The 24521-nt window shown below is 39.2% G+C and overlaps 11 protein-coding genes, 1 long non-coding RNA gene and 1 pseudogene across 18 annotated transcripts; 5 read left to right on the forward strand and 8 right to left on the reverse strand.

Moving 5' to 3' along the window:
• The first annotated feature begins 68 nt into the window (after positions 1-68).
• Positions 69-643, forward strand: LOC136348270 (huntingtin-interacting protein K). Its single transcript, XM_066298975.1, has 2 exons — positions 69-439; positions 491-643. Exons 1-2 carry the CDS (start codon positions 209-211, stop codon positions 617-619), a joined length of 360 nt encoding a protein of 119 aa, XP_066155072.1. The 5' UTR covers positions 69-208; the 3' UTR covers positions 620-643.
• A 603-nt stretch (positions 644-1246) lies between these two features.
• Positions 1247-2456, forward strand: Cox11 (Cytochrome c oxidase copper chaperone COX11). Its single transcript, XM_066298972.1, has 3 exons — positions 1247-1992; positions 2045-2212; positions 2274-2456. The coding sequence occupies exons 1-3, from the start codon at positions 1603-1605 to the stop codon at positions 2415-2417; spliced, it is 702 nt and encodes a 233-aa protein (XP_066155069.1). The 5' UTR covers positions 1247-1602; the 3' UTR covers positions 2418-2456.
• Positions 2457-2486: 30 nt separating this feature from the next.
• Positions 2487-4306, reverse strand: LOC136348265 (ubiquitin domain-containing protein UBFD1-like). Of its 2 annotated transcripts, XM_066298969.1 has the most exons (8): positions 4288-4306; positions 3923-4030; positions 3534-3748; positions 3396-3483; positions 3187-3338; positions 3009-3131; positions 2766-2954; positions 2487-2709 (listed from the first exon to the last, which is right to left on the reverse strand). In XM_066298969.1, exons 2-8 carry the CDS (start codon positions 3933-3935, stop codon positions 2599-2601), a joined length of 891 nt encoding a protein of 296 aa, XP_066155066.1. In that variant the 5' UTR covers positions 3936-4030; positions 4288-4306; the 3' UTR covers positions 2487-2598. The 2 variants fall into 2 exon arrangements, with proteins under 2 accessions (XP_066155066.1, XP_066155065.1); XM_066298968.1 differs by lacking the exon at positions 4288-4306 and having other exon boundaries at positions 3923-4075.
• Positions 4307-4440: 134 nt separating this feature from the next.
• Positions 4441-6374, forward strand: LOC136348264 (gamma-glutamyl hydrolase A-like). 3 transcript variants are annotated; one of them, XM_066298967.1, is made up of 5 exons: positions 4441-4899; positions 5206-5362; positions 5418-5468; positions 5514-5746; positions 5806-6374. In XM_066298967.1, the coding sequence occupies exons 1-5, from the start codon at positions 4896-4898 to the stop codon at positions 6294-6296; spliced, it is 936 nt and encodes a 311-aa protein (XP_066155064.1). In that variant the 5' UTR covers positions 4441-4895; the 3' UTR covers positions 6297-6374. The 3 variants fall into 3 exon arrangements, with proteins under 3 accessions (XP_066155064.1, XP_066155063.1, XP_066155062.1); XM_066298965.1 differs by lacking the exon at positions 4441-4899 and having other exon boundaries at positions 5099-5362; XM_066298966.1 differs by lacking the exons at positions 4441-4899; positions 5418-5468 and having other exon boundaries at positions 5095-5362.
• RpL28 (ribosomal protein L28) lies at positions 6370-7336 on the reverse strand. The gene is made up of 4 exons (XM_066298974.1): positions 7193-7336; positions 6873-6968; positions 6557-6796; positions 6370-6499 (listed from the first exon to the last, which is right to left on the reverse strand). The coding sequence occupies exons 2-4, from the start codon at positions 6957-6959 to the stop codon at positions 6416-6418; spliced, it is 411 nt and encodes a 136-aa protein (XP_066155071.1). The 5' UTR covers positions 6960-6968; positions 7193-7336; the 3' UTR covers positions 6370-6415.
• A 287-nt stretch (positions 7337-7623) lies between these two features.
• Positions 7624-9308, forward strand: LOC136348262 (transmembrane protein 120 homolog). Its single transcript, XM_066298963.1, has 5 exons — positions 7624-7920; positions 7982-8100; positions 8154-8324; positions 8377-9067; positions 9121-9308. Exons 1-5 carry the CDS (start codon positions 7864-7866, stop codon positions 9154-9156), a joined length of 1074 nt encoding a protein of 357 aa, XP_066155060.1. The 5' UTR covers positions 7624-7863; the 3' UTR covers positions 9157-9308.
• Positions 9189-11128, reverse strand: LOC136348261 (uncharacterized). 4 transcript variants are annotated; one of them, XM_066298960.1, is made up of 6 exons: positions 10885-11128; positions 10683-10838; positions 10505-10625; positions 10198-10453; positions 9755-10144; positions 9189-9703 (listed from the first exon to the last, which is right to left on the reverse strand). In XM_066298960.1, the coding sequence occupies exons 2-6, from the start codon at positions 10748-10750 to the stop codon at positions 9564-9566; spliced, it is 975 nt and encodes a 324-aa protein (XP_066155057.1). In that variant the 5' UTR covers positions 10751-10838; positions 10885-11128; the 3' UTR covers positions 9189-9563. The 4 variants fall into 4 exon arrangements, with proteins under 4 accessions (XP_066155057.1, XP_066155055.1, XP_066155056.1 ...); XM_066298958.1 differs by having other exon boundaries at positions 10505-10632; positions 10885-11127; XM_066298959.1 differs by having other exon boundaries at positions 10505-10632; positions 10881-11125.
• Positions 11129-11620: 492 nt separating this feature from the next.
• Positions 11621-12998, reverse strand: LOC136348188 (cubilin-like). The gene is made up of 5 exons (XM_066298814.1): positions 12862-12998; positions 12644-12805; positions 12222-12602; positions 11807-12172; positions 11621-11751 (listed from the first exon to the last, which is right to left on the reverse strand). Exons 1-5 carry the CDS (start codon positions 12992-12994, stop codon positions 11621-11623), a joined length of 1173 nt encoding a protein of 390 aa, XP_066154911.1. The 5' UTR covers positions 12995-12998.
• Positions 12999-13664: 666 nt separating this feature from the next.
• On the reverse strand, positions 13665-14335 carry LOC136348167 (cuticle protein 70, isoforms A and B-like). Its single transcript, XM_066298783.1, has 2 exons — positions 14187-14335; positions 13665-14128 (listed from the first exon to the last, which is right to left on the reverse strand). Exons 1-2 carry the CDS (start codon positions 14196-14198, stop codon positions 13781-13783), a joined length of 360 nt encoding a protein of 119 aa, XP_066154880.1. The 5' UTR covers positions 14199-14335; the 3' UTR covers positions 13665-13780.
• A 1807-nt stretch (positions 14336-16142) lies between these two features.
• Positions 16143-16897, reverse strand: LOC136348156 (uncharacterized). The gene is made up of 2 exons (XM_066298770.1): positions 16705-16897; positions 16143-16648 (listed from the first exon to the last, which is right to left on the reverse strand). Exons 1-2 carry the CDS (start codon positions 16714-16716, stop codon positions 16202-16204), a joined length of 459 nt encoding a protein of 152 aa, XP_066154867.1. The 5' UTR covers positions 16717-16897; the 3' UTR covers positions 16143-16201.
• A 1985-nt stretch (positions 16898-18882) lies between these two features.
• On the reverse strand, positions 18883-21423 carry LOC136348168 (putative ankyrin repeat protein RF_0381; annotated as a pseudogene).
• A 67-nt stretch (positions 21424-21490) lies between these two features.
• LOC136348225 (uncharacterized) lies at positions 21491-22934 on the forward strand. Its single transcript, XM_066298880.1, has one exon. It carries the CDS (start codon positions 22103-22105, stop codon positions 22661-22663), a length of 561 nt encoding a protein of 186 aa, XP_066154977.1. The 5' UTR covers positions 21491-22102; the 3' UTR covers positions 22664-22934.
• Positions 22935-23740: 806 nt separating this feature from the next.
• LOC136348226 (uncharacterized) lies at positions 23741-24364 on the reverse strand. Its single transcript, XR_010733604.1, has 2 exons — positions 24039-24364; positions 23741-23989 (listed from the first exon to the last, which is right to left on the reverse strand). It is a non-coding gene; the product is annotated as an uncharacterized lncRNA (long non-coding RNA).
• Between the last annotated feature and the right edge of the window lie 157 nt (positions 24365-24521).

Below are 24521 nucleotides of genomic sequence, written 5' to 3' on the forward strand. Positions count from 1 at the left end.
GCTATCTTTATTTATGCAACGCTGCTGAAAGCTACTAAAAAGGCAAGGAATATACTCCTACTAAAGCTTCAGTGTAAATGAAATGTATAATTTAATGAGGTTATGTCTTACCGCACTCTACAAAAATCAGTAATTTTTACATATAAAAATAAAACCTTAAATTCCTTCTACATTGTGCCATTTTCCCTGCAAAACAATCCTCAACGCAATGGCCGACGAAGAGCCTCTAAATGGTACCTCAGACGAAAATAGTGAAAAGTCTCAGCAAAAGAAACAAGCCAAATATGATAGTGGGGCTGCAGACCTAGAAAAAGTCACAGACTATGCTGAAGAAAAAGAAATCTCTACTCAAGACGTAGCTAATGCCATTTCTGTAATTGGAGACAGAAGGAATCAAGCTGCACTTGAAAAACAGGCACGAGAAAAAGAACTGTTGAAGGTAGGCATTGTCCTTGCTGAATTGGAATTAGTATTTAGAGCATATGTTTAGGTATCAATTAAGAAGGAAGATGTTGACCTTATAGTGAAGGAAATGGAAATTCCACAATTTAAAGCTGAGAGGACATTAAGGGAGAACCATGGCAATGTTGTTAATGCTTTAATTTCACTTACAAATTAAATCATATTTATAGCTGATCAAGAACTTTTCATTATCCCTTTCTTATCATTCCTCAACATCATAAAAACAAATCTAAGTTTACACAATAAAAACTACAAAAACTCTCTATCCATGGGAGTCTTCTTGGCCTTATTCCGTCTTTTTCTTGGGAACCAACGATGCTTTGTAGTGTGGGTAATGGCCATCAGTTCAGCTCTGGCTTGCTCCGGAGTTTTCTTATTAAAAATCGACAACAATTCTGGTGTTAGTTGAGTCTTCAACACAGAAGGACTATCCTCAATTTTTATTTGTGATAAAGGTTTTGTACACTCATAGGGGAAATCCTTTTTGGGGTGCCAGGCCACTAGAGTCGAATTATCAGGGGTACTCACTATTCTGTAGTCCGAGTAGCATGCCCGAAAAAGGGTGCGTGTAAAGGGTAAAAGACGAGAGTTCATTGATAGTTTAAGTAAAATAAGAATTTTAGTAAAAGAAAGATAATAAGTTTTTAACCTCACACCTCATTTAACTTCACATCGTTGCCGGTTGCTGCAATTTCTCTAAAATCTACACAAATAATTTAAATTGATTTTTGATTCGGGTTGTGCTCTGGGTACAACGAATATATTGAAAGCTCGTATGGTTAGCCAAAGAGTTTTAAATAAAAATTAGAAATCTGTAGAAAGTGTAAATCTCTTTCGAAGAAAATTTAATTTTGAATTTGTTATATTGAGAATTGGCAAAGTCACCTAAATTATATCTATTTTTTAATTTTTGTTTTAGCGTAAAGACGTCATCTTTTACCATTGACAGTGAGCAACCATATTGAAAAATTAGGCCAAATGATACATTAGCTTTAACCGACAATAGTGAGGAATTGGCAATTATCAGCATAATATTTCTAACCTTATTTTGCTGGCAAGAACTGTAATCACGAAAATCTGCTAAGCATTTGAAAACATCTGTAAATTTCATGAAAATGAGCCTTAAAGCTTAGCCTCAGTATGTTCAAGTCCGTCTTGAAAATTCCCAATGAAATCATTCTCCGGAAATCCTGTCAGAAATGTTTCAACCTTCGAAAATCTCCTTTTCGAACCTACAGCCAAGACCCGGGTGAACAAATGCGTCAAGCGAACAAAAAGCGGCTTAGGTCAACTCTTTACTACTTCACAGCCACTGGTATAGTGACATTGGGCATGAGCTATGCTGCAGTGCCCCTGTACCGAATATTTTGTCAAGCGTACAGTTATGGAGGAACTACTGTAGAGGGACATGACAGCAGCAAAGTGGAAAACATGCAGGCGGATAAGAGCCGGCCTATTAGGGTAAGGTTTAATGCGGATAAGGCTGCCAATATGAGGTGGAACTTTAAGCCACAACAGACTGAAATTACGGTAAGTTTCCAAATCTTATCTGAGACAGCAGTGAACTGAAGGAGGCTTTAAGGTGTTTCCAGGAGAGACTGCACTAGCCTTTTATACTGCTAAAAATCCCACTGATAATAGTGTTGTTGGGATTAGTACTTATAATGTGATACCTTTTGAGGCAGGCCAGTATTTTAACAAGATTCAGTGTTTTTGTTTTGAAGAGCAAATGCTCAATCCTCATGAGCAGGTAGAAAGTTATATAGCAGCTTGTTTTACAATAAGATATTCAAAGGAGTATTTTTTTTAAGGTGGATATGCCAGTGTTCTTTTATATAGACCCTGAATTTGCAGAGGATCCTTACCTGGAAAACTGTACAGAAATCACCTTATCTTACACGTTTTTTGAGGCCAAGGATGGCTTTAAAATCCCAGTTCCCCAGTATACTAAGTAGTTTTGTATAAAAGAATATGTAATATAGTTATAATTGGAATTGTGTTTTAAAAAAAATTCACTTCAGCAGTAGAAAAAAACACAAATCTTTATTGATGATAACTTAAGACACACCCAACAAAAAATGCCTTAATGGAACTTAGGAGAAGCAAAGCCTCATCAGGGCTGAACCTACATTCGAGTCAAAAGAATTGCCATTTCCCTAGAATGGCGTCTTTAATGGCGTCCACATATTGAGCTGGAACCCAATAAATCCAATACCTAGAAGCCTCTGTGGAGCCCAGCTGCAACCCCTGTAGAGAAGCACTGCTTAAGCCCAGTATTTCTCCTTAAAACTGCTTTAAGTTACCATTATGTGGTACTCTTCACGGCCCTCTATAGGTTCAGATATAACCCCTTTAATTGAACCCATGGGCAGCTTTTCAGTCCTCTCTTTAGTGCCCAGCCACAATTGATCATTTTCTAGTTTGAAAGTTAATCTAACTTTACCTCCATGCTTGTTCAGCATTCCTGAAAGAGGCACTGAAGGCAACCCTTCCTGAAATCTCCGCTTCTTAGTAATGCAAACATTTATAAGAATCAAAAGCACAACCTTAATGTTTTTAATACCAGGCATTGCATCCTCAGGTGCCCCTTTATCTAATACTTTTCTGTGAATTTTTTGTTGGCAAAGAGGTTCTTTTACTGTAGAGGCTTTTTCCATTTCAGCTACATCCTAAAAGATTTTTTAAATCAAAAACCAACATATTGAAGGGAAGCTAAATATATACCTGCTTGCTCACAGAGGACACAGCTAAAATATCAGTTAAAGTAGAGCCTACAAGCATTATTTTAGCTCCTTTAGTGATCCCTGCACTAGAAATTGTCTGACTGTCCTGCAGCAAACCTTTGTACATAAGTTTTTGCATGGAATCTGGTACATCTAAACAAGCAATGTTAGTATGCTTTTCTTTTAGGTTTCAGTGATGAAAAGGCGCACCTAATAGACCCTGTAATTGCTTCTTCAGATCAGATATAGACAAATTTGAGGCGGCACTGACATCATATTTTTTCTTATTGTAGATTACCTGAATATTTGTTGTTTTAAGTGGGGTGTTTTAAAGGGGATGTCACTTACTTTAATAGCAATACTCTCTACAGATTCACTAGGGCCACTGCGTGTATTTTCAGGTATAGAATTCTCTTCTTTCTTGGGTATTTTACATTCCGTCGGCTCAATCGACTTATCTTCTGATGAGTTATCACCGTTAATATCACTTCTTTGGTCTTTGGTGCATGTTTCTGAGATTTTCGTTTCAGCAACCGTCTTTTCTACATTCTCACTTTCACTTCCTGAAAGATATACGGAGGCATTTTCATGCGTTTCCGCAGAGACATTATACTGGAGTTCTAATCGTCTTGTGAAAATTTGAAAGTCATTTTTGAGTAGGGCATACAAAGGACCTACACATTGGGGTTCGTTTTTTGGGGAATTCTAGGGTTCGGGATTTTTAGGAGACTACGTACCTATGCATTCCATATTTAGAAATTTGGAGAATTTTACGGGTTTTCGGCTCAATTTTCAGTTAAAATGGACTCTTTTCAATAAACTTCTTCTAGCCGTTATGATGACAACTGCAAATTATAATTTTTTTTGACGTTTTACGAGCTATTAGTTGTGAACGAAAGCGAATGCATGTTGCCAATTAAAGAAAGCAATGCTGCATAATGTTTACCTACGTAGAGAATGTAGACAACATCATAATAAAAAATTAGTCCTTGAGCGCAACGATTTTACAACCTTTTTTGACGTTTTACGAACTATTAGTTGTGAAGGAAAGCGAATGCAGGTTGCCAATTGCAGAAAGCAATGCTGCATAATGTTTACTTACGTAGAGAATGTAAACAACAACATTATTAAAAATCAGTCCTTGAGCGAAACGATTTTACGACCAAAAGGGAAACAAAAGTTTGAAATTTTTAACTCGTTTGCAATTACAAGAATAATGCATTATTAACGTGATAACGCACTTGATTTAACTCACATTTGCGAGGGTAGAGTTTGGACAGTTGATATTTATAGTTTTGTTAAATATTCAAGGCAACACAGCTAAAAATAAATCAATACTCAAATATACAGGAAATATAAAAGCTACAATTCAGCTCTGGAGTGCATCGCGTAGAAATGCTTAAGGGTACAAACTTACATTTAACATGATTTTAATTGAATTAACTACTAAGAAATAATATTACATTAAAACAATAACGAATGCAAATTTAAATTGTTAAGCGTTCTTGACCTTAACATTAATTCATGGCGATGTTATTTAAATGGGTTTAGTTGTGTTTTTTCATGTAGTCTTCAGATACAGAACTCCTTTTTCGGCCTGTCTCCAATGAACCTTTCAAATAAAGCGCCATTTTATGTTGACGTCAAATAAAGTCAACCAATACAAAAGGCAGCAAGACAGGGGATGCCGGGAAAGATATTTGAATTAGGATGGGTAAGTTTACTTATTTAAAAATCAGCAATTTCAATTAAAGATCACTCATAGAGAAAGTTGTCTCTTCTTCAGCCGCTCTAGTTACCATCTGAGAACCAAAAGTAATTTATTAGTCTGCGCACCGTAAACATTCAGAAAAAGCACGCTCTTAATATAAATAGATATATTTTTATCGTACTTATCAAATCAAAACCACTTAATGAAGACCCTTGGCATTAACATCAATCTATTTCACGTCAACCATAATAATGAATACATTTCTCAGGACGTTCGTCTATATATTTTCCATTGCCTCTCCGGTTTTAGCTACAGAGGTGAAAAATGACCGTCCTATAATAGGAGTCCTTTCCCAAGAAACTTTCATTGTGGCATCCTATTTCCTTAATGAGACTTACGACAGTTTCATTGCTAGTTCAAATGTGAAATTCTTGGAGAGTGCGGGAGCTAGAGTGCTGCCCATTTGGTAAGTTGTAAATGCGTCATTACAATTCCAGAATAGTTTTGGTATTATTTTCAAGGATAGGTCAAGATGAGGGATATTATCGACGCGTAGTTAAGTACACAAATGGGTAAGTTATTTGTTAAAGAGTATTTTCTGATATTAATCGTCGTAGTTTGTTTTTTCCGGGAGGTGGTACTTACTTCAACGAAACTGGGGGATATGGGGAAGCGGCTAATAAGCTCTATCAAATTGCCTTGGAGTACAATACCAAAGGGGTTTATTATCCAATATGGGGTACCTGCCTAGGTATGCAAGTGATCATATTCGCCGCTTTAAAGGGGAAACGAGATATTCGTGTGGGATGTTATTTGGTCAAGGAGGCTAAATCTCTAGACTTCACAGAAGGTAATTCTCCAACTATGCAAAGCCTCATGTAGTATAAAAAAAAAAACATATTATTGTAGATTACAAGAACAGCAGACTTTATGGTGATGCCAGTAGTGAAGTTATTTCCATTCTTGAAAAGGAAAATTGCACCTATAACTTGCACAGATTCTGTCTGACAAAACAAGTGCTCAAAGACAACAATATGTTGGACTTCTGGAAGATTTCTTCTACCAATAAAGACGTTAATGGGTTTGAGTTTATTAGTTCTATGGAACACAAGGATTACCCGATTTATGGAGTACAGTTTCACCCAGAGAAAAATTCTTTTGAATTCAAGAAGGATAGTGGTTTTCCACATAGTTTTAACAGTATTAAAGTAGCTCAGTATTTCGCCAATTTTTTCGTTAATGAGTGCAAGAAAAATGTGAATAGTTTTTCTAATGATGCCCTTGAAGCAAAAGAACTAATTTTCAACTTTAACCCTAAATATACAGGCATTAATGATACATACTATGAGCAGTTGTATGTGTTCTTGAAGAAAGATTTTGAGAAACACCAATTACTTTAGTTTGAAGGAAAACACATCAAATTAATGTTTTATAGCATGAAATGTCAGGTTTTAATAAAATAATTACTAAAAATCAAGGATTAATAGAACCTTTATTTCCCACTTAAACAATACAAACCTTATTCTGGTTTCTTTGCCTTCTGCTTCTTAGCTGGCTGTGGCCTCTGGGACCTCAAAACAGCACTTGCTCTCCTGAGGGCGGCCTGTATAATTTCCGAAATAACGCAAACATCTCTTAAATAAAAAAACACCACACTCACCTTTGTCAAATCTGTCCTGTACTTATTGGCCTGCAGCAAAGTCTTCAGTTTGTATAAAGACCGCCTAGGCCCGGACTTGAAGGTACGCTTCACAATGTTCTGCCTTGGCTTATTCTGTTTACGGGCTTTTTTATAAGCTACTGTAAAACCTTTTTTTGGGGCATCAGCAATAGCCAGTGTTTTTTTGTGTACTAGTCCATTATATCTGTAGGAGCTAAGATTGGTCAGGTTATTAGACTCCTGCAATATGACCGAAAATTAGTGTTGAATTTTACTTAGAATATTTGAAAACGTTTTAGAGGTACAAAAGACTTACCGTACTGAAAGGTTTGGAAATGTTGCGTTTCTTGAGTAAGAAAGCATTGTTGTTACGAATGATGCTCCAGACTAAATGAGAAGACATTGTATTTGCCTGGAATTTAATTAAATAAGGTTTTAGAGGGTTTTTTGATGTGCAAACACGTGTATTTAAGAAAAGAGAAGTTAGTTAGGTTATGAAACGATATGTTGGTCTATTGTGTTTTCATGTCAGGTTGAGTTTTTTGGAAATGTTAATGGGCGTCACTGATGCGAATTACACTTATTTAAGGGTTTATTAGGGTCAATTATATGGTAATTTCGATAAACAAATTTTACCTTTGAGCAATATTTCTCCAGGAAAGAAAAGGAAGATGGCGGCGGTAATTGACTACTGACAAATGATTAATTGCCGATAGATGTCGCTTGTGTAAGGTAGAAAGGAATCTCTCATATATTACTAATAATTTATAAAACTAATGGTTAGTAAAATATAAAGTCCAAAGGTGTCGTAATAAATAAAATGGAACATTATATTCTCAGTTTTTGATACTTTGATGTTAACTTTTTTATTTAGAAATAAGTTTGGAGATATAGGTAACCAGTAATACAGACTAACATTTTTCATCTTCTATCCAGCTGTTGCCTTTCTAGAACTTTTTACCTTGAATCTGGGTATTTTTACAAGAATTATTGGTTAATTATACGGAAACAAAATCAATAATACATCTTTATTTAAGTTAATACATACTGATTTTCATTTATTTTGTTTTAACAAATTTCTAATTCCTGTAAATGTTGTGATTTTCGTTCAAATTTAAGCCATAAATTCAAAACAGCTGAGATTTAATGACTAACCAAGCGGCAATGTTGCAAAATTGCAAAGTCCTGTTTCTCTAAATACCAAAAATGTATTAATAATTATCAATTTTCTAAATTAAATACCCAACATAACTATTTTAACTTAGTAAGTTCCAACTTAAAATTGCTCTTGGCACCAAAGAGACAAGATGTTAGAAGAATTCGACGAATGGGACGAGTTAACAGCGGATTTCAAGGAATTGGAGGTTAGATTTACAGGCCAATTTCCATGAATTTAGACCCATTTCGATGTGTTTTTGCTTATAGGTAGCAAATAGGGCCTATTTGAAGCATTTAGAAGAGCTGTCCAGTCACCAGAAGAAATGTCAAGAGCATATAAAACACCAGCGATATCGAATAGGGATTTTGTCAAAATCGCTGGTCAAGTAAGTGATTTGACTTTGGAAATGCCTAGATTTGAGTAATTTTGTATGCTCAGACGTAGTAAGTCCGAGGAGCACTTGGAGAAAGTTCAGGAATTACAGAATAACATCCTGAACAGGAAGGCACAACTTTATGAGTTGGAGCAAACATTGCCCAAAGAAAATGGCCTCTATTTGAAGATTATTCTGGGAAATGTGAATGTTTCTATACTCAACAAAGAAGACAAGTATATATTCTTTTTATGCATCTAACTGGGGTTTCAAAGGTTAACTTTGCAGGTTCAAATACAAGGATGAGTATGAGAAATTCAAACTGATTCTTAGTGGTATTGGATTCCTCATGGCAATTGTTAATTACTGTGTACGTTTCCGAGCCTTGGAGCTCAGCTATATTTTCCTGCTGGTGTGGTACTACTGTACCTTAACAATAAGAGAAAGCATCCTCAAACTTAATGGCTCTCGAATAAAAGGCTGGTGGCGCTTTCACCACTTCTTTTCAACAGCTGCAGCAGGCATTTTACTTATTTGGCCTGACAATGAGCTGTGGTTGCTCTTTAGAAACCAATTTGTCTTATTTAATATTTATTTAAGTTTCGTGCAATATCTTCAATTTAGGTACCAAAGAGGGGCGCTTTATAGGCTTAAAGCCTTAGGGGAGAGACACAATATGGATATAACAATTGAGGGATTTCATTCGTGGATGTGGCGAGGGCTCAGTTTTCTCTATCCTTTCTTATTTGCGGGTTACATATTTACCCTGTATAATGCCTACACCCTCTATAAACTGAGCTTCTTTCCCAGTGCGACTTGGCATGTTCCAGTGCTCTGCGCCATGTTCTTTATTCTTTTTTTGGGGAACACATTAACCACAATTATGGTCATTCCTATTAAACTGCATGAAAAAATGAAGCTTCAGTATCGCGTAATGAGTCAAAGGCTGAGTACCCAATTGTTGCATAATACGCGGGAGGTATTTTCTAATTTTATGGAATTTTCGGCTTGAAGTAACCTAGTTTATTTCAGGCTGATGAGAGACAGGAGATTCACAAGGAGGATTGAACATGGTGCCAGGGGATAGATCTATAAAGCAGTAAATGGGAAATCTCATGTTTTTCACGTTTTTTCTTGGGTTTTATTATTTATTATGTTAAGAGTAAAAGGGCGAGAAATGCATGTGTCATAGTAATTCGTTCTGAATATATTATTATGTCAATTACAAAAAACTCAGTTTTAATTAGTCCCTCATGTCTACACCTCTTTGCGTTATGCAGTTAAGAATATCTTAAATCTGGTTAGAAACATATAGCTATTCGCAGTTATCTGTGCTTGCTCTGGGATGGTAAAAGCTCTTCTATGAGATTAACAGTGTGCAATTTTTAACTGAAAAATATATTAATTCATAACTCGCGGAAAATGTCTAATTTCTAAAGAAAAAATTATAATTAAGTCAAAAATATTTCAATTTATCAAGTCAATTGCAATAAAGCGTTCGAATTCCTGCAAGCCAGCTGAGTGTAAGTCAAAGAGAACCCCCTATTTGCCACATCATCACTAGTTAGCTCACTAGCATCAGTCACAGTTGTCAGCACAAAAGGCTTCGATGAAGCTGTACGGAGAAATATCAGTCGTACAGGATAATATGGCGGATAAAACTTACTTATCACCGTAAGAAACTGATTACCACAGAACCTGTCAGTGCCCACACTGATCCCATTGGGATAATAAGGATTGGGTATTATGACAAAATCAGTCTCACAGTTAGCACCAGTGATAGGGTTCGCAGGCAGCCCCATCACCACTTCAGCTAAAGCAGTATTATTGGTAACTGTAAATGAGGTGCTGTCGCTTGATTGAGCCCATTGAATGGAGCAGTACCCAGCACGCATCTGCACGCAAATACCGTAGTTTGTGTTTGCTAGTTGCCTGGTACCAGCCACCATTGTTGTATTTGCATAAGTCACCACAGCCCCATTAATCGCAGTACCATAATTGAAGCTACGCACCGTGGCAGAAGAATCTGTGTAGTACTGAAGACATCCCGCAGGGGCTGCCCCAAAAGATTCAATATTTGATCAACAATATATTAAGGAGTAACGATACCTAACGTAGGGCAATCGCAGGCTATCTGCGTGACCCGAAAGCTGTAACTGCGTGCCAAGTTCACATCAGCAGATGTGGTGATACTGATGGTGATACTGGTATTTGCTACGAAGGTGACGTAGATGTGCTGTCCAGAATTATCACCGCAAATGACAGGGATGCTCCCCCCGGAACCTGTGACCACCATGGCGTCATTCACGCAATTGCCATTCCCATCAGGTTGCGCCAGAGTAAAGCTCAAGAAGTCTATCCTCGCCTGTAACACACCAGAGCCAAGCTAGGGTCGCCATAAAATAACGTTACTTACCTGACAAGCTGTAGGGCATGGGATAATGGTGAATGTGCAGGTGCTGTCCCCATTGAAGGTGTTGGGGAAACCGCTGCTGGAGAAGTACGTGTTATTGTATTGGGAGCTTTCTCCGCAAGTCCTGTAAACTAATTAGTCAAATTTAGAGGTCATTATTTGATGGGGCTTGAGGACGCACTTAAGCAACACCGGCCAATACCATTGGATGTGCAACTGCCTGATTGAGTACCACTTATGTGTTCGCATTGCCTTCTTGTCACACAGGTTCCATAGTAGCCTTCAAGGGAGCTGCAGACATCGTTGGCAAAGCGCGCCAAGCCAATTGTTGGCCAATCTAAAATGCGGTTAATACTTGATAAGTTTTTGTGGTACTCACTTACACTGCTTTGAGTCTCTAAAGTCATCAGTTTCGTCCTTATTTTCTACGAATGAAACGTTGGCTGTAGCAGCTTTAGTTAGAATCATAAAAAGTAAAATACGTGACATGTTCGAGATGGAGGGTAATGGACGTCTATCGGTTTGCTTGAAACCAGAGGAGGTTCCGTTATTGGTGTCTGTTTGTTTGGGTGATTATTGGTATTTTGATGAGTAGCTGCACTTGGTCCGCTTCGTTGCAAAATGGAACAGTAAATATTGAAATTTAGCAGAGGTTGAGTCGCTGCTGAAAAATGTTAGATGATCTATCAAGTTGGTAACTGATATTTTTTGATAATACGCAGCTGGTTTTCAGACAATTTAAACATAATTCTACCACGATACACCCGAAGCCTAGATTGCCATGCCACTTAAAAATCAGTGGCGTGCCACATGCTTTTGTACAGCGGCATTTACGAAAAATATCTGTTTATAGTGTGGCTTCGAGGAAATATTTAAAATATATCTGATACGCCTGTTTTTCACACAATTAAAATCAGAAAATTTTCATACCATAATATATTCATCCCACTTAAAAAGCAGTGGCGTGTCACGCGTTTTTCAATCCTGAAACGCCTGAAGAACCTGAATTTCCTTAGCTTCAAAGACTATCTAAACTACACTGAAACCCTTTTACGATATACAAGGAACTAAAGTCTCAATAAAACTGCTAAAAATATATTCAAAAAATGTTTATTTTCCTTATTTTCTCCCTGCAAGCAACGCTCCAGAACACAGCTGTTGCATGAAAAACAGGGAGAATCCGCGATTTCCCATGTCGTTCAATTCATTGCCATTAGTGACTACAGTCAATACAAAGGGTTTTGAATAGGCTACAAGAAACTCCAATTAAACTCCTTTAAATTTAACCCCCCAAACAGCTCTTACAAGTGACCGCAGGAAATCCATTACCGCAGAACCTGTCTGTGTTCAAAGGGGTGTTGTTGCTGTTGAGAATGGGAGCGGGAATGACCACGAAGTCTGTAAGGCAATTGAGTCCTGTCAAGGCAGCATCGGTTGTGCCTATAGTACCATCACCTACAGCCAGGAAGGTATTTCCGGTCATAGAAAAGCTGTAGGGATCTGAGGTTGCTGACCATTGGATAGAGCAATAACCAGGAAACATGTTTACGCACACCCCATAGTTCAGCCCTGCCAACTGCCTGGTACCATTCAAAACGCTGGAGCTGCCGTAGTTGAAGCTCCTCACAGTGCCTGAGATTTTGTTGTAAAATTGGAGACACCCAGTTGGAGCTATAAAAGTCAATTTAATATCCTTTCTGGCATAAACTTCAAAGAGTACCTCTCCAAGGGCAGTTGCAATTGATTTGGGCAATTTTAATGTTCCATGATCGAGACATTAACGCACTTCTTACGTAGATTGTAATGGTGATGGAGGTGTTCCCGTTGAAGTCCACATACATGTGCTGTCCATTGTTCTCCCCGCAAATAATTGGCACTATAGAGGCCCCCCCTGTGACGGTGAGGGCGTCAGTGGTACACGTACCGTTGGGATTAGGTTGAGCCAAGTTCAAGGTCAAGAAATCCAGACGTACCTGGCAGGCATCCGATTGTTTTTCGATTGTAAAGGAGCAGGTAGTACCCCCGCTATATGTAGCGGGAAATCCTGGGCTTACGAAGTAGGTGTTGTTGAGTTGGGAGCTCCCGCCGCACGTGCGCTGGACTGATTTACATAAAATAACACTGAGGAAATGAAATACTTACAGACGCAGCAAACTCCAGCACTATTTGCGCAGAAGGCGGCTCTAGAACCATCCAAATAGTTGCACTCTCTGCGCGTGTAGCAAGTACCAGTGAAGCCATTGCCTGCGTCACACTCGGAGTTCAAGAACCGAACCAATCCGACACTCCAAAAGAATGGGAGCCCTTAGAGTTAGATATATTATTAAATCTCACTAAATCCAGTTTTTTGGGAAACTCACAGACTATATCCTGCCTAGAAGTTCTGCTGGCATTGTTGACCAGCGCGAGTTCTTGGGTTCCAGGGACGTTGGCACTGAAAACCGAAGTAATTATAGTCACCAAGAGGACCAATTTAATCTGTGTAGTGGACATCTTTGACACTTGGTCAATGAGAAAACTTCGATTGGATGTTTTGGCTAGGAATTAACGCCCGATGGACTGTGGCCTAATTTCAAAGAGGTGCTAATGGGACCGTAAACTAGAGCAAATTTTGTTAATGGATGGGTATGAGGCAAATTCTTGCAATAAAAAAGGAGAAACAACGCGAGGGAACTGTTAAAAACGTATAAAAAAAGAAAAGTATACCGAATTTCGCCTTTACGAAAGTCGAGCTTCAGCCCTTTGAGTAGCGATATCCAACTTCTGTATAAACATATGTACTGGTAAACTGTTTTTCAACAGCAGACTAAACCAAAAACATAATATATAGCGTGTCTCATTTAACCAAATTGAATTTAAGATCATGTATAGAGCTTTAAGTTTTACCGCCATAGAATCTAAAATTTCAGAAAAACTACCAATGCTTATTAACTTAATTTATGGGCAAAATCTTGTCTGAGAGTATTTGTAGATTAAAAGATATTAATATGCGGGGGTGTCATTCTTACCACGTTTAAGCCAGTTTCGTTATTGAACGAGTAACCAAACGAGGTAAAAAAAACTTATTTATTTAGTATAGTACAACATTAATGCAGACATTTCCTTCACCATTTTGTCCACAAATCTACTCCAAGTATTAAAAAAAAAACAAATTTTAGTCAAATTCTAAATATATTACAAATATATTACATATTATTTAATATATTTACAAAACACACTAAACCAGTCTACATTCCATCATCAGAGACGAAAATACTCAAATTCACTACGTCCCATTCCTCACAGCACCAAAGGGGCAGCGTAGGGGTTAAGATACGGACTGGCAACGTGTGGGAAAGGTCCGACGAAAGGAGTCGCAGCCACTACTGGAGCCGGAGCCACCAGTGGTGCCGCCCTAACATAAGGGGCAGGTGCTACCAAGGGGGCTGCTCTCACTAGAGGGGCTGCGACAACCGGGGCTGGAGCAATTAGGGGGGCTGCCAAAGCGTTATAGTTCCTCGCTATTACTTGGGAACTTTGGGCAGTCACCACTGCTGGAGCCAAGGGAGCTGCTACCAGGGGGGCTGCAACTACTGATGGTTCAGGGGCTGCCGAGGCGCTGTAGATGGCTAAGACTAGGATGGCGACCTGGGGGAGGTAAAATTATGAATTTCTGTGGTGAACAAATGTGGATATTTTTACTTACGAACTTGAACATGGTGCTTTTTGGTCACTTAAGCAGTGATAGGAGAACTGTTGATGATAGTAGATGGTGATTTATGCTGGAGGTTTCTGGGTATTTATATGAAATTTGGGTTGCCCCTTCTTCTTGAGCAACATGTCTGGGGTGTCGGATAATACTGTTAGTGCAGACGCTGATTAGTATTCTTAGTGATACGTGTAGATGTTGCGATGCCGGATTTAATACGTGACGATAGTGACACATTCACTGATTAGGAAAAATGTGAGTCAATCGGTTTGAAAGTGAAAATTGTGCCAGGACAATTGTTACCCAAAATATCCACTTAAGTATTGCTCCAATGACCGCCCTTGGTCTCATTAAAGAAATGGCTGCAACCTACCATCAATATTTTATATGTATAAAATAAATTATACAGTTCATTGTGGGTAGTTACAAGGATTTCATAAACTAAGGATTTGATGTAACACCAAATGGAAAAATTGAACAGGGTTAAATCGGGATTTCGCGCTGGCCAACTGATAGATCCTCCTTTTCCGATCGATCGCCCAACAAGTTTTAGATTTAGGCGATCCTGCACATGATGTGCAAAATATGCAGGTATAATAAAATCACTTTTTCCAATATTATACTAGGACTTGCAGTTGGTAAAAAACTTATCACAAGAGATAAGCGTGTCTATTTTATTTAAAATTATTTTTACGTTGTTTTTAATAAAAATTATTTAAATAGTAATGTGTTTTAATACCATTGAGAAATCATTACATTTTTGAGTAAACATTATTAATTTTCGACTAGGAGTTTGATGCAAAATTTTTCTACCCTAATATCCTCTACAACTTCCTTAAGTTTGGCACTACTTTTTTGAACCACCTTGTATATAAAATAAAATTTAGGTCATGTGTCATGATTCTGTTTGGCGAAAGGAAGAAAATTTAATAAAAGATTTTCCTATATCGAACTTCTTTTCAACACAATTGTTTTAAATGCCACACCCTGTATATTATATATATAATATGATTTCTCTTCCAACTATTCTTAAGCAAAAAATACTGATACATATTTATCGTTCTTTTACAGTTTTCGAGATATTGTAGGTTTTATGAGGGTAACACTTAAAATTTGGACCCCTCGATTCTGAGCCCTAAAACTTTATTTTCTTCCAAGAAGCACCCTGTGAATTATAATCCCTTTCGCCAGTACTACTATAAGGGAAAAATATACTAATACTTCATAGTTCTTTATCCAGTTCTAGCAGTTTTCGAGATATTCTATGTAGACTTTATGTGAACCATACTTATATTTTAATTCTTAGGTGTGAAAGCGATTTCTTTTACATGCGACTAGTATCGGCCTTAGGGGAGGGCGAAGTTGGCTGACGAACTTTTTTGGTCGGTGGTTTTTCGTGGGGATAGGAGAGCGCTGTTTGAAAATTGAGCCCAGAGCAGCAAACTGGCTAAGACCGACCCTGCATGGGGCACCCTGCATATTGTATATTACTTAAACTTGGCTAACCTCAACAAAGCTTTTTTTTTTGTAGAGGAAGAAAACCTTCATAGGTACTCGGCCTGGTATTCTGGCGAATCGGTTATATGGGATTCATCCCCGAGGAGGATGGCTACCCACCAGAAAATTTCCCTCTTCATTTTGGATCCCTCCTGGATCGCCACGAGGCATAACTTCGGGGGGAGGGAGTATATTCGTCTTGTCTGGGTCCTTCCCTTACGCCTCTTCGAAGCCTTCCTTGTTATGATCATCTCCACTATCTTCTTTAAATTTCGGCGCTCTCCCGCGTTCTCTATGAGCTCTCGTCCAATCGCGTTACGTTCTAATCTCAGTCCCTCCCTTCTCGCCTTCATTCTCTCCATCCCCGTCCCTGGACCCTTCCGCAGGGTGTGAATCTGAAGTAACCAGAAATAACCATTTTCTGGAATACCCATTTCTTGGATACCATTAAAAAGTCAAAGAAAAGATCTCGCAATCTCCTTTATTAACTTGAAAATTCTCGTTTACATTCAACTTCAAACAAATAATTGTTCCTGGACTAGTCTTTGTGAGCTTAGCAATCCAGGGGCTGCAGTCTGCCTCTGTTTCTCAACCCTAAAATCTCTCTTTGCCTCTTGAGTAGGTCGCTTCACGTTCTGTAAAGACTTTACCCTCGCAGATTCAACTTCAACAGTCTCCGCATCAGGATTAGGGCTGACCGGCCTTGGTTGAACTGTCGCTGTAGTTGGGGGCTGCACTGGAGATGGAGCTACTGCGGTCTGAGCGACGACAGGTGTTACATAGGAAGCCACGTAGGGGGAGATGTATGGAGTTGTATAGGGTGTTATGTAAGGGGCTGCATAGGGCGCAATTAAAGCGTTATGGTTTTGAATGAAGTATTGACTGCTGTGGGCTAGGACTGGTGCCACTAAGGGGACTTCGGCGGAGATTCCGCATAGGACCCCGAAGCTTGCGATTACGGCCTAGATTACAACGTTCATGAGGTAATGTTTATATCGATTTAATGTGGATTACTTACAATTCGGATCATGTTGGGATGCTTTGATTGAGACTCTGCGAAATCCGAGATTAATCGCAGTTTTATACGTTATGTAAGCCCCCTCTTTGCGGATTCAGAAAAGTCTCTAAAGGCCGCAAATTCGGGTTCTAGGACGAAAAATTTGGCAATAAAGCAGATGCGCTCATTGGTATGCGATCGCTGCTGCGGCGTGGCATAGAATCATAGATAACGAAAAAGTTGCTTAAATCATTTGAGCAATAGTGTTTATTAAAGAGAATTGAAAGAGCTTCGAGTGTGCGGCAAAGTGAGCGAAAGGGGCCGCAGCCCTGATTGGTGGAGCGAGTAATGACGTAAGCGCCATTCAGACCCAATTCGTCGATGACCCAGTGACCTATATAGCCCGGAATTAGTTCCCATTCAAGCTAAACTAACATTCACATGGGCTTTACCATCACTTATGTATGGTTACGATATAAGAGCTGTTTTTTTTTAAGGGAGGGGGGGGGCTATCTGACCCAGTTGAGGACGTAAGCATTACGTCGCTCTTGCCCTATTTAAGGGTTGTTGGCTCTAAGGGATGGGTCGGTCGATGCAACGGCTCCCCTAAATCTGACAACGAGGAGGGTGCATTCAATATTATGCGGTGAGGGCAACGTTCCTCCATATGTATTCCCATGATAGTCCCGAGGGCTGAATCTTATTTTTGTCCATAGAAATATATTTTGTCTATTCTTGTCTTCACCGTAGGTGTGAGGAAACCGGCTTCGTATTGTCGCGTATTACTAGTAATATGTCTCTGAGAGAGGCAATTTAACTTACCCCCCGGGGGTAAACAAATGTTGCTTAAGTTCAATAAAGATGTGATTGTAGCACTCTGGCTGTCGAACCCATAAAATTATTCTTTCTCGCAAAGGTTTTTTCCCTGAGATTGCGAATAAATCGGCGAGAATAACGGTCCCAACTTCTATATCGCTCGTCAAGAATTCTCACCGTATTATTATCGACATTCGTTCGGGTTAGAAATGATCTAATTAGAAGGGGGAAATTAGGAGTTAAAAGAGGCCTGCTTGAGTGTTCGTTCCGGAATATTTTGCGAGATTATCAAGACCAAGTTTCAGGGAATTGAATTTTTGGGTCGTTGAACTGCCGCTGAGTTTAATAGGGAAACGTGTGAGTGTTGACCTTAAGCTTCCCCAAAAACATGCCTCAACGCAAGTTGAGATTTGCTGGAAGACTGGAAATCAGAAATCTACGATACCTCGAAAACAGCTAAGGCTTAATTGTTTCTTAAGAGCTTGTGGAACCACAAACTAAATATTCTATAGGGTGTCACATTGCTCATACAGGGTGAGTCATTAACAATGAGACAAACGAAAGCTGGAGATATTACACGTCAAATGGTGACGAATGGAGGAAATATGCGTCACCTGAAAGCTGATAGTTTTGGATATACAGGGTGTTCCACAATGAGGGGAACTACGCTTAACTTTGGTCAAAAATTAATCAATCCATGGTGATATACTTATGCAGCACCTTTTTCGCTGCTGTGCACATGGAGATTTAGTGAGTGGAAGCAGGCGGCAATTAGCCGATTGATAAGTGTGAGGGAGACAACCTACTTTTCTCCTTCCATTATCAACGATGGGTTGCAGTTGTTAACTGGCAAGCAGTATTTCTTAATCCGAAGGTGGATGTAGATCTACGTGATTTTTAAAAACGCAAATTATGCGCTTATGTACAAATTTGAATGCCTTCTTCGAAAACAAATTTCATGATAATTTTGAATGTAGCCTTATCCCTATAAATACCACGATATTTTTAGAACGCATGAATTGAAAAACAAGCTCTTTTTGTCCTATGATGCGTCCTCGAATCATGTCACAAATAGATTTACATATTTTTTTTGTCATCATTAGCATCTCAAGATTTGTATATTTTCTTAAATTTTCAAAACGTTTTCGAAATATTTAAGAAAATATTAAACAAAAGAAGTTGAAGCACTCTGTGTCTTGGAAACGAAGCGTGAGCGGACCTATGATTATATGATTTTTTTTACAAAAATACCTTAGCTATCACCCCTCAAAATTTGGCACGTATTCGAAAAACTTTGCTTATCCGAAACTATCAACTTTCAGATAGGGCATATTTCGTCCAATCATCACCATACGACGTATACCATTTCCAATCATTCTGTATAAAAAATCAACTTCCGCTTGTGCGTATTATCAAAAGCTAATTTGCCTCCGCCATTACGTCAAGGTAAATAAAAAACGTGCGTTTTTCACTGCAAAACAAAAGTCGCTAAAGTATTTTTGCTTTGATCGTCGGTTTCAATAACAATTAAAACCCACATGAACAATTCGAATTAAGTTCTATCAAATATGCCATACTTTATCGTCACTTTTACTTCAAATTTCCATGGAAATGGGCACGTTTCGGTGGCATGTGACTGCAACCTGAAGGTCGAATTCCATTTGCACTGGATACAAAGCGAGTCTGGTGACGGTTTATATAAGCGCAATTGTTTACACATGCTTCTTGTCGAAAAGGGGTGTACACCTGAATTTGAAAGTTGTGGAAAAGTTCTGGATTTTGCGGAACTTCTTCTTCGCAGCGGGGAGAAAACGGAATTTAGGGGTGGCCGAGAGGATTTTTTTATACTTTGGGGCGGCTATTTTTGGGTTTACCTACGTTGTAAGATTTCGTAGGTAACAAATACCCTTGGGGATTTGGCATTTTTTCTAGTGATCTGAAAAATACTTCTGTTTGTCAACATTCGAGGATATTTTCCTAATTTGGGGCCTCCCTTGTGCGATTGTACAAACATCCCTTGTTATTTTTCCAACGGATTTTATCTGATTTCTCTGTTAAATCCTTTAAATGTTTTACCTGCGTGGAATCTGTTGTTATTGAAAAGAGGAGATGTTGTGATGTCTCACATATGAATTTCTTTCTGTAACCCAGATATTTTTGGAAAAGGGCCCGACAATGGTGCTGATCAATATAGAGCTAATGAACAACAACAAAAAGGCGCTTGCTGCGCCAAAGCGCTGCTGTTTTTGTTTTTCACCGTTGATGGACGTAATTTCTACGGCCCAGGCTTGCTTACTTAAATGTACAAGCAGTATTTACTTTCTGAATGTATAAAGGAAAATGAGTGGTTACTCTGTCTAAATAGGGCAAAAAGTCTGTTTTCCAATAGACTTTGATGAGCTGAAAACATCATGTTTTGCTTCTGTCAATCTAGCACTATCTTAAAAACCTCTAGAAGGCCGCAAAATATTCCATCGATTCAGTCTTTATTAAGAGTTCTAGGAGCGAAAAACATAGCAATATATAGGGTGTTTTATTTAAAAAGCCGAATTTCATTCCTGTGAATAAATGTTATCACGCTCTAAGTTGCGTTTTCACGCGCCAATACGTTGAGATTTCGAAAACCGCTAATTATGACTATAACGTCCCCTAATCCCAAATCAAGGTAAACCACTCAGTATTTATTCAAAGATTTAACTGTATGTGCTCTCGACCAACTTCTTATCGGAATTACAAACCATAATCTGCTTATTGGTAAACCTCACGTTCCTCCTTATCTGTGGCTTCGTCTGTGCTAATGCTTCTCCTTTATGGCGTTTTACGAACGAAATTTTCCCCATCAAGTCCATGATTCTCTCTGTAAAACTGCACGAGGCCTACAAGGCATCAAATTGTATAATTTTACAATCTCCACCCAAAAAGCACATTTTTGCTCATATTGTACAGCTGTATCAAAGAGGGTCCTTCCCATGCGGTTCTGCGCCATTGCATTGGCCCCTAGGGCCAGTAACGTCCTAGCCAGGGACACATATCCGGTAACCGAGACCGCGTGCAAGGGGGTGAGCCCTGAAACGGGGTCCTTGATGTTCACATTCGCATTGTTCTTGGCGAGAAGGGTCACTATGTTGAGGTGCTTTGTAGATCTGCAGATTGGTGCTGGTTCTATTTGGGAGTTTTCTGTGAAACGGTTATTTTGAGAAGGGAGATTCTGAAGATACCTATTAAGAGAGGCTGAGATTTGGCGATTCTGAAGCTAGGATCAGCTTCGCATTGAGCAGTAAAGAGGCGATGTCTGGTGAGCGGTGGTCAATGATGCTCAAGGACAAGGGAGTATTGCCGAATGCGTCCTCTACATTGGGTTGTGCATTGGCCAGTAAAAGAGCTTTCACATTCTTTACGTTCCTTTTCTCACAGCCCTGTGACGAAACGTTTGTCCTGTGACATTCTAGACGTTAAGATTAGCCCCATGCTGCAGTAACAAAAGTACCATTTCGGTCCTATTAAATATCACCGCGGTGATAAGAGCCGACTCTCCATTTCGGGTGTTAAAATGCTTGTTAATGTTCAGTTTCTTGAAAGAGACCAAATGCTTTGCTTTAACAAACAATCTGTGTTCTCTCCGAAGGAAAACGAGATGGAGCATAGTACCCATTAGAATATCCTCTTTTTCAGTTACAATCTGTAGGTCTGTCATTCCTTCGTGATCTATTATATTGGGATCCACGCCCTGCTCAATGAAGCTGTCGATGGCCTCGAGATCTCCTATGAGAGCTGCTGTGAAGAACTCTTCCTCATGCTGACTTTTAACTGGCGAGAATAAGGCCATATTGAATTTATTTACTAAGACGAGCTTGCCCATATTCTGAAACTTTAACAGTTACTTTGGGGGCTCTGTTTTAGGAGCCTTATCTCCGCACTTTTAGACACAGTTTGGCATGTCAACGTCTGTCACAAGTTGATCCTGGACAGAATGGTGAAAGATATTATGACTCTCACAGATTAATTTACATACAAATTCCTTTTATGATTATGAATTATTATTATGTAAGTTGCCGGGACATGGTACCTCAATTAAGCAATAACCTTCTTATTGAAGCCCTTAGCTAACCGATATCTTCTCGATTTGATTACAGTATCAATAACAACAATATGCATCGACACGTTTGCACTATGAGTTCACGTTTCTATTATTTCCACGTTCCCTTTATACAGCTGGTTACGCTGTACAAAACAACAACGGTTAAACATGTGAACTCATATTTCAAGACTCATTTCTATGTTTCTTGACCTCATGTGGATGACTAGTGCGACAGTTGCCACACTCACTAGAGCCGAAAAAAAGGTAAATACTGGGTCGCCTGCTAGTAATTAATGGGTAAACAAAAAAAGCACATATTTAGCATAACGCGTGCTTTAGCCCTCCGCAACAGAGCGCAAACATCACATGCCGCATTAACACCTTGCAGCCTGAATTGCATCGCGCTCTCCATCACGTGGAGGGGCCTTTCCATGCGCGCCAACTTCCAGCTTTTCATGCTTATAAATAGGGGAGAAATCGTGCGCCTTTCCAGTGCGAAACTTCAGCTCGTTTCAAGTTTCCACAATGTTGATCCTCAGCGTAACCGACGATGGCGAGCGTTCAGGGGCCGCGACTCCCTTAACACCGTCCCCTAAAAGCGAACTCAAGGGCATTCGCTTGTTCCGGGTTATCAGCCGAAAAATCGCACGGAGGCCTCATGATGAAGGCTTCCGCAGCACCGACGAAAGCAGATCTTCGAGTAGTGACAGTTGCTCTTCTTCAGGGGGGCACACCTCCAGGATATCTAAGGAGCGTTCGGTGTCTCCCAACCATATTTCGAGCAGTAGCAGCGATTCTGGAAGTGACGTGCAGACCCTGCGGAACAGGCACCACCACTCGACCTCCGCTGAAAGTCTGAAGAAGGTGTTCCAGAACTTGAATTTGTACCACAGGTCACAGAGCTGCAGTAACACCAAGGAGATCAAGAGGAAAAAGGAGAAGAAGGTGCAGAAGAGTATTCTGAGGCATCCCACCAGCTACACCTACGTGAGGGGGCTCAGTGGCTTGCCTACTCAGAGGATACCTAGGGGGTACAACAACTGCAACTGTAGTATGCACTATCTGAGCAGTCTCAACAGGCGGTAATCATGCTTACCAGTGTTTGGATCGCAATAAGGACTTGTGCAAGGGTATATATAAGACCAAGAAGACTGACTTTATGTGTATATACGGACTGATTTTATGTATGTCTATCACCTGTATATATTTTTTTTATAAATTGTTACACGTTTTTACCTCTACTATACTTGCATAAGAGCGGTCTACGGGGCGCCTCCTTCATATCAGTATACGACTCTTATCTCTCCGTAGGAAAGATGGTAAATGCTTCTTCGGGTTTGAAATCTATTAGAGTGCCTTGTAGCTGACTTTATCGTTAATAAAATCATGTATTACATCGATTATTTTTGTGTCTTAATGTTCGGTACAGAATGGTTAATTCGGCCTTAAATTGAAATTCGATTGATTTTCTATTCACCACTTGTCAGGAAGATGATTTTTTCACGAGAATAACTAAATCGAAAATTTTTATCTGCGCTAATGAATTTGATAAAGGTCAACTGATTTCAATGTTCCTTTGCGTGGGCCTACAAACAAGGATACACTTAATGCCACTTTAAAGAGGGGAAAATATTGCAAATTTTGGAAAAAAGAATTAGGAACAGAAATTTGATTTTTCATTTTGCACCTCTGGATTTCTGTCGTTTGATAAATTATAATGTTCTTCTTGCACGAGTACAACGCCCTTTGACATGGGTTAATCGAATTGGGGCGTTACTAATCCATCAAAGCGTACCGATAAGCGCGAAAATGGGATTTAAAATTTTCCTTCTTTATTACAAAACCTAAAAGAATCAAAACTTTACAGCAGTTTTATTCTAAAAACTGTAAGCCTTGTAAAGGTTTAATATGCCTCCAGATTCATTCAATTTAAACCAGATGCATCATGATTCTAATTTGACACACTAAAAAAAGAAAATGTAATTACGTTTCTTTAACTTGAATGCCAATTATACAGCTTTCTTCACGAAATAAATAATTGCTATACATGCAAAAACCTCTTTCTACGCCTTTGATTTAAAGCTGCCGCCATCCATCGGATACGGGTGGCATCAAACCATATATACAAGCCACCATGTTGTCAGGAAAATTACTAACGAAATCTACAACCATCGGTATCTTCACATTCTATTAAGTGTCACATAGTTCTACTCAAAATCCTTCTCAGTCTCACGAAATATACTCCACAGTCTTGCCATTGCGATAACCAGCGCTGAAGCCCGAATCGCTGTAAATCATGTTGAACCCCGCATCGAAAACTCGGTCTGGAGGTCTGAAGGCGTAGAGGGTGTTGAAGATCGGCACTGAAGACGTCGAGCAAAAAAGACACGCAATGCTCATCAACAACATCCCCTGCAATTTTGTAATTACAGAGTGCAAATCAAGTAATACTCATACTTACCATAAGGCGCAAAACTGCCATGGTACACTGCTGGGTGGTGTTGAATAAAATAAACTTTGCTGTCTGACTCACTACAGGATGTGAACACGAGATTGTCATTTAGTTTAATAATAGTATAAACAATCGTGTGTTAGACCCATAAGACTATGGGTGTGGTTTTTAAGGCGCACCTACACATCTCAAGCAGAGCTTATGATTGTAAGAGACACCTTCAAGACAATTCCGATTTTTTCCTTGTCTTCAACGACTACAAATCGTTTTCCAACAAGCTTCTTGTTAAGCCAGGTTAGTTTCCAAGATTTCGCAAACAAGGCCGATTGTGGCTAATTCCTGCTGTAGTGAGAGGGTTCGTTAGTCGTATTGTCTGCTTGCTGAATCACCTCGATTTTACGGGTTATTTTAGGGCTTGAAATGTAAAAGGGGGCAGCTCGCTGATTAGCCTTAATCTCATTATGCAGCCTTGAAGGGATAATCCCCGTTGTG

The sequence above is a fragment of the Euwallacea fornicatus genome, chromosome 32 (genome assembly GCF_040115645.1).
Source record: "Euwallacea fornicatus isolate EFF26 chromosome 32, ASM4011564v1, whole genome shotgun sequence".
Taxonomy (NCBI): domain Eukaryota; kingdom Metazoa; phylum Arthropoda; class Insecta; order Coleoptera; family Curculionidae; genus Euwallacea; species Euwallacea fornicatus.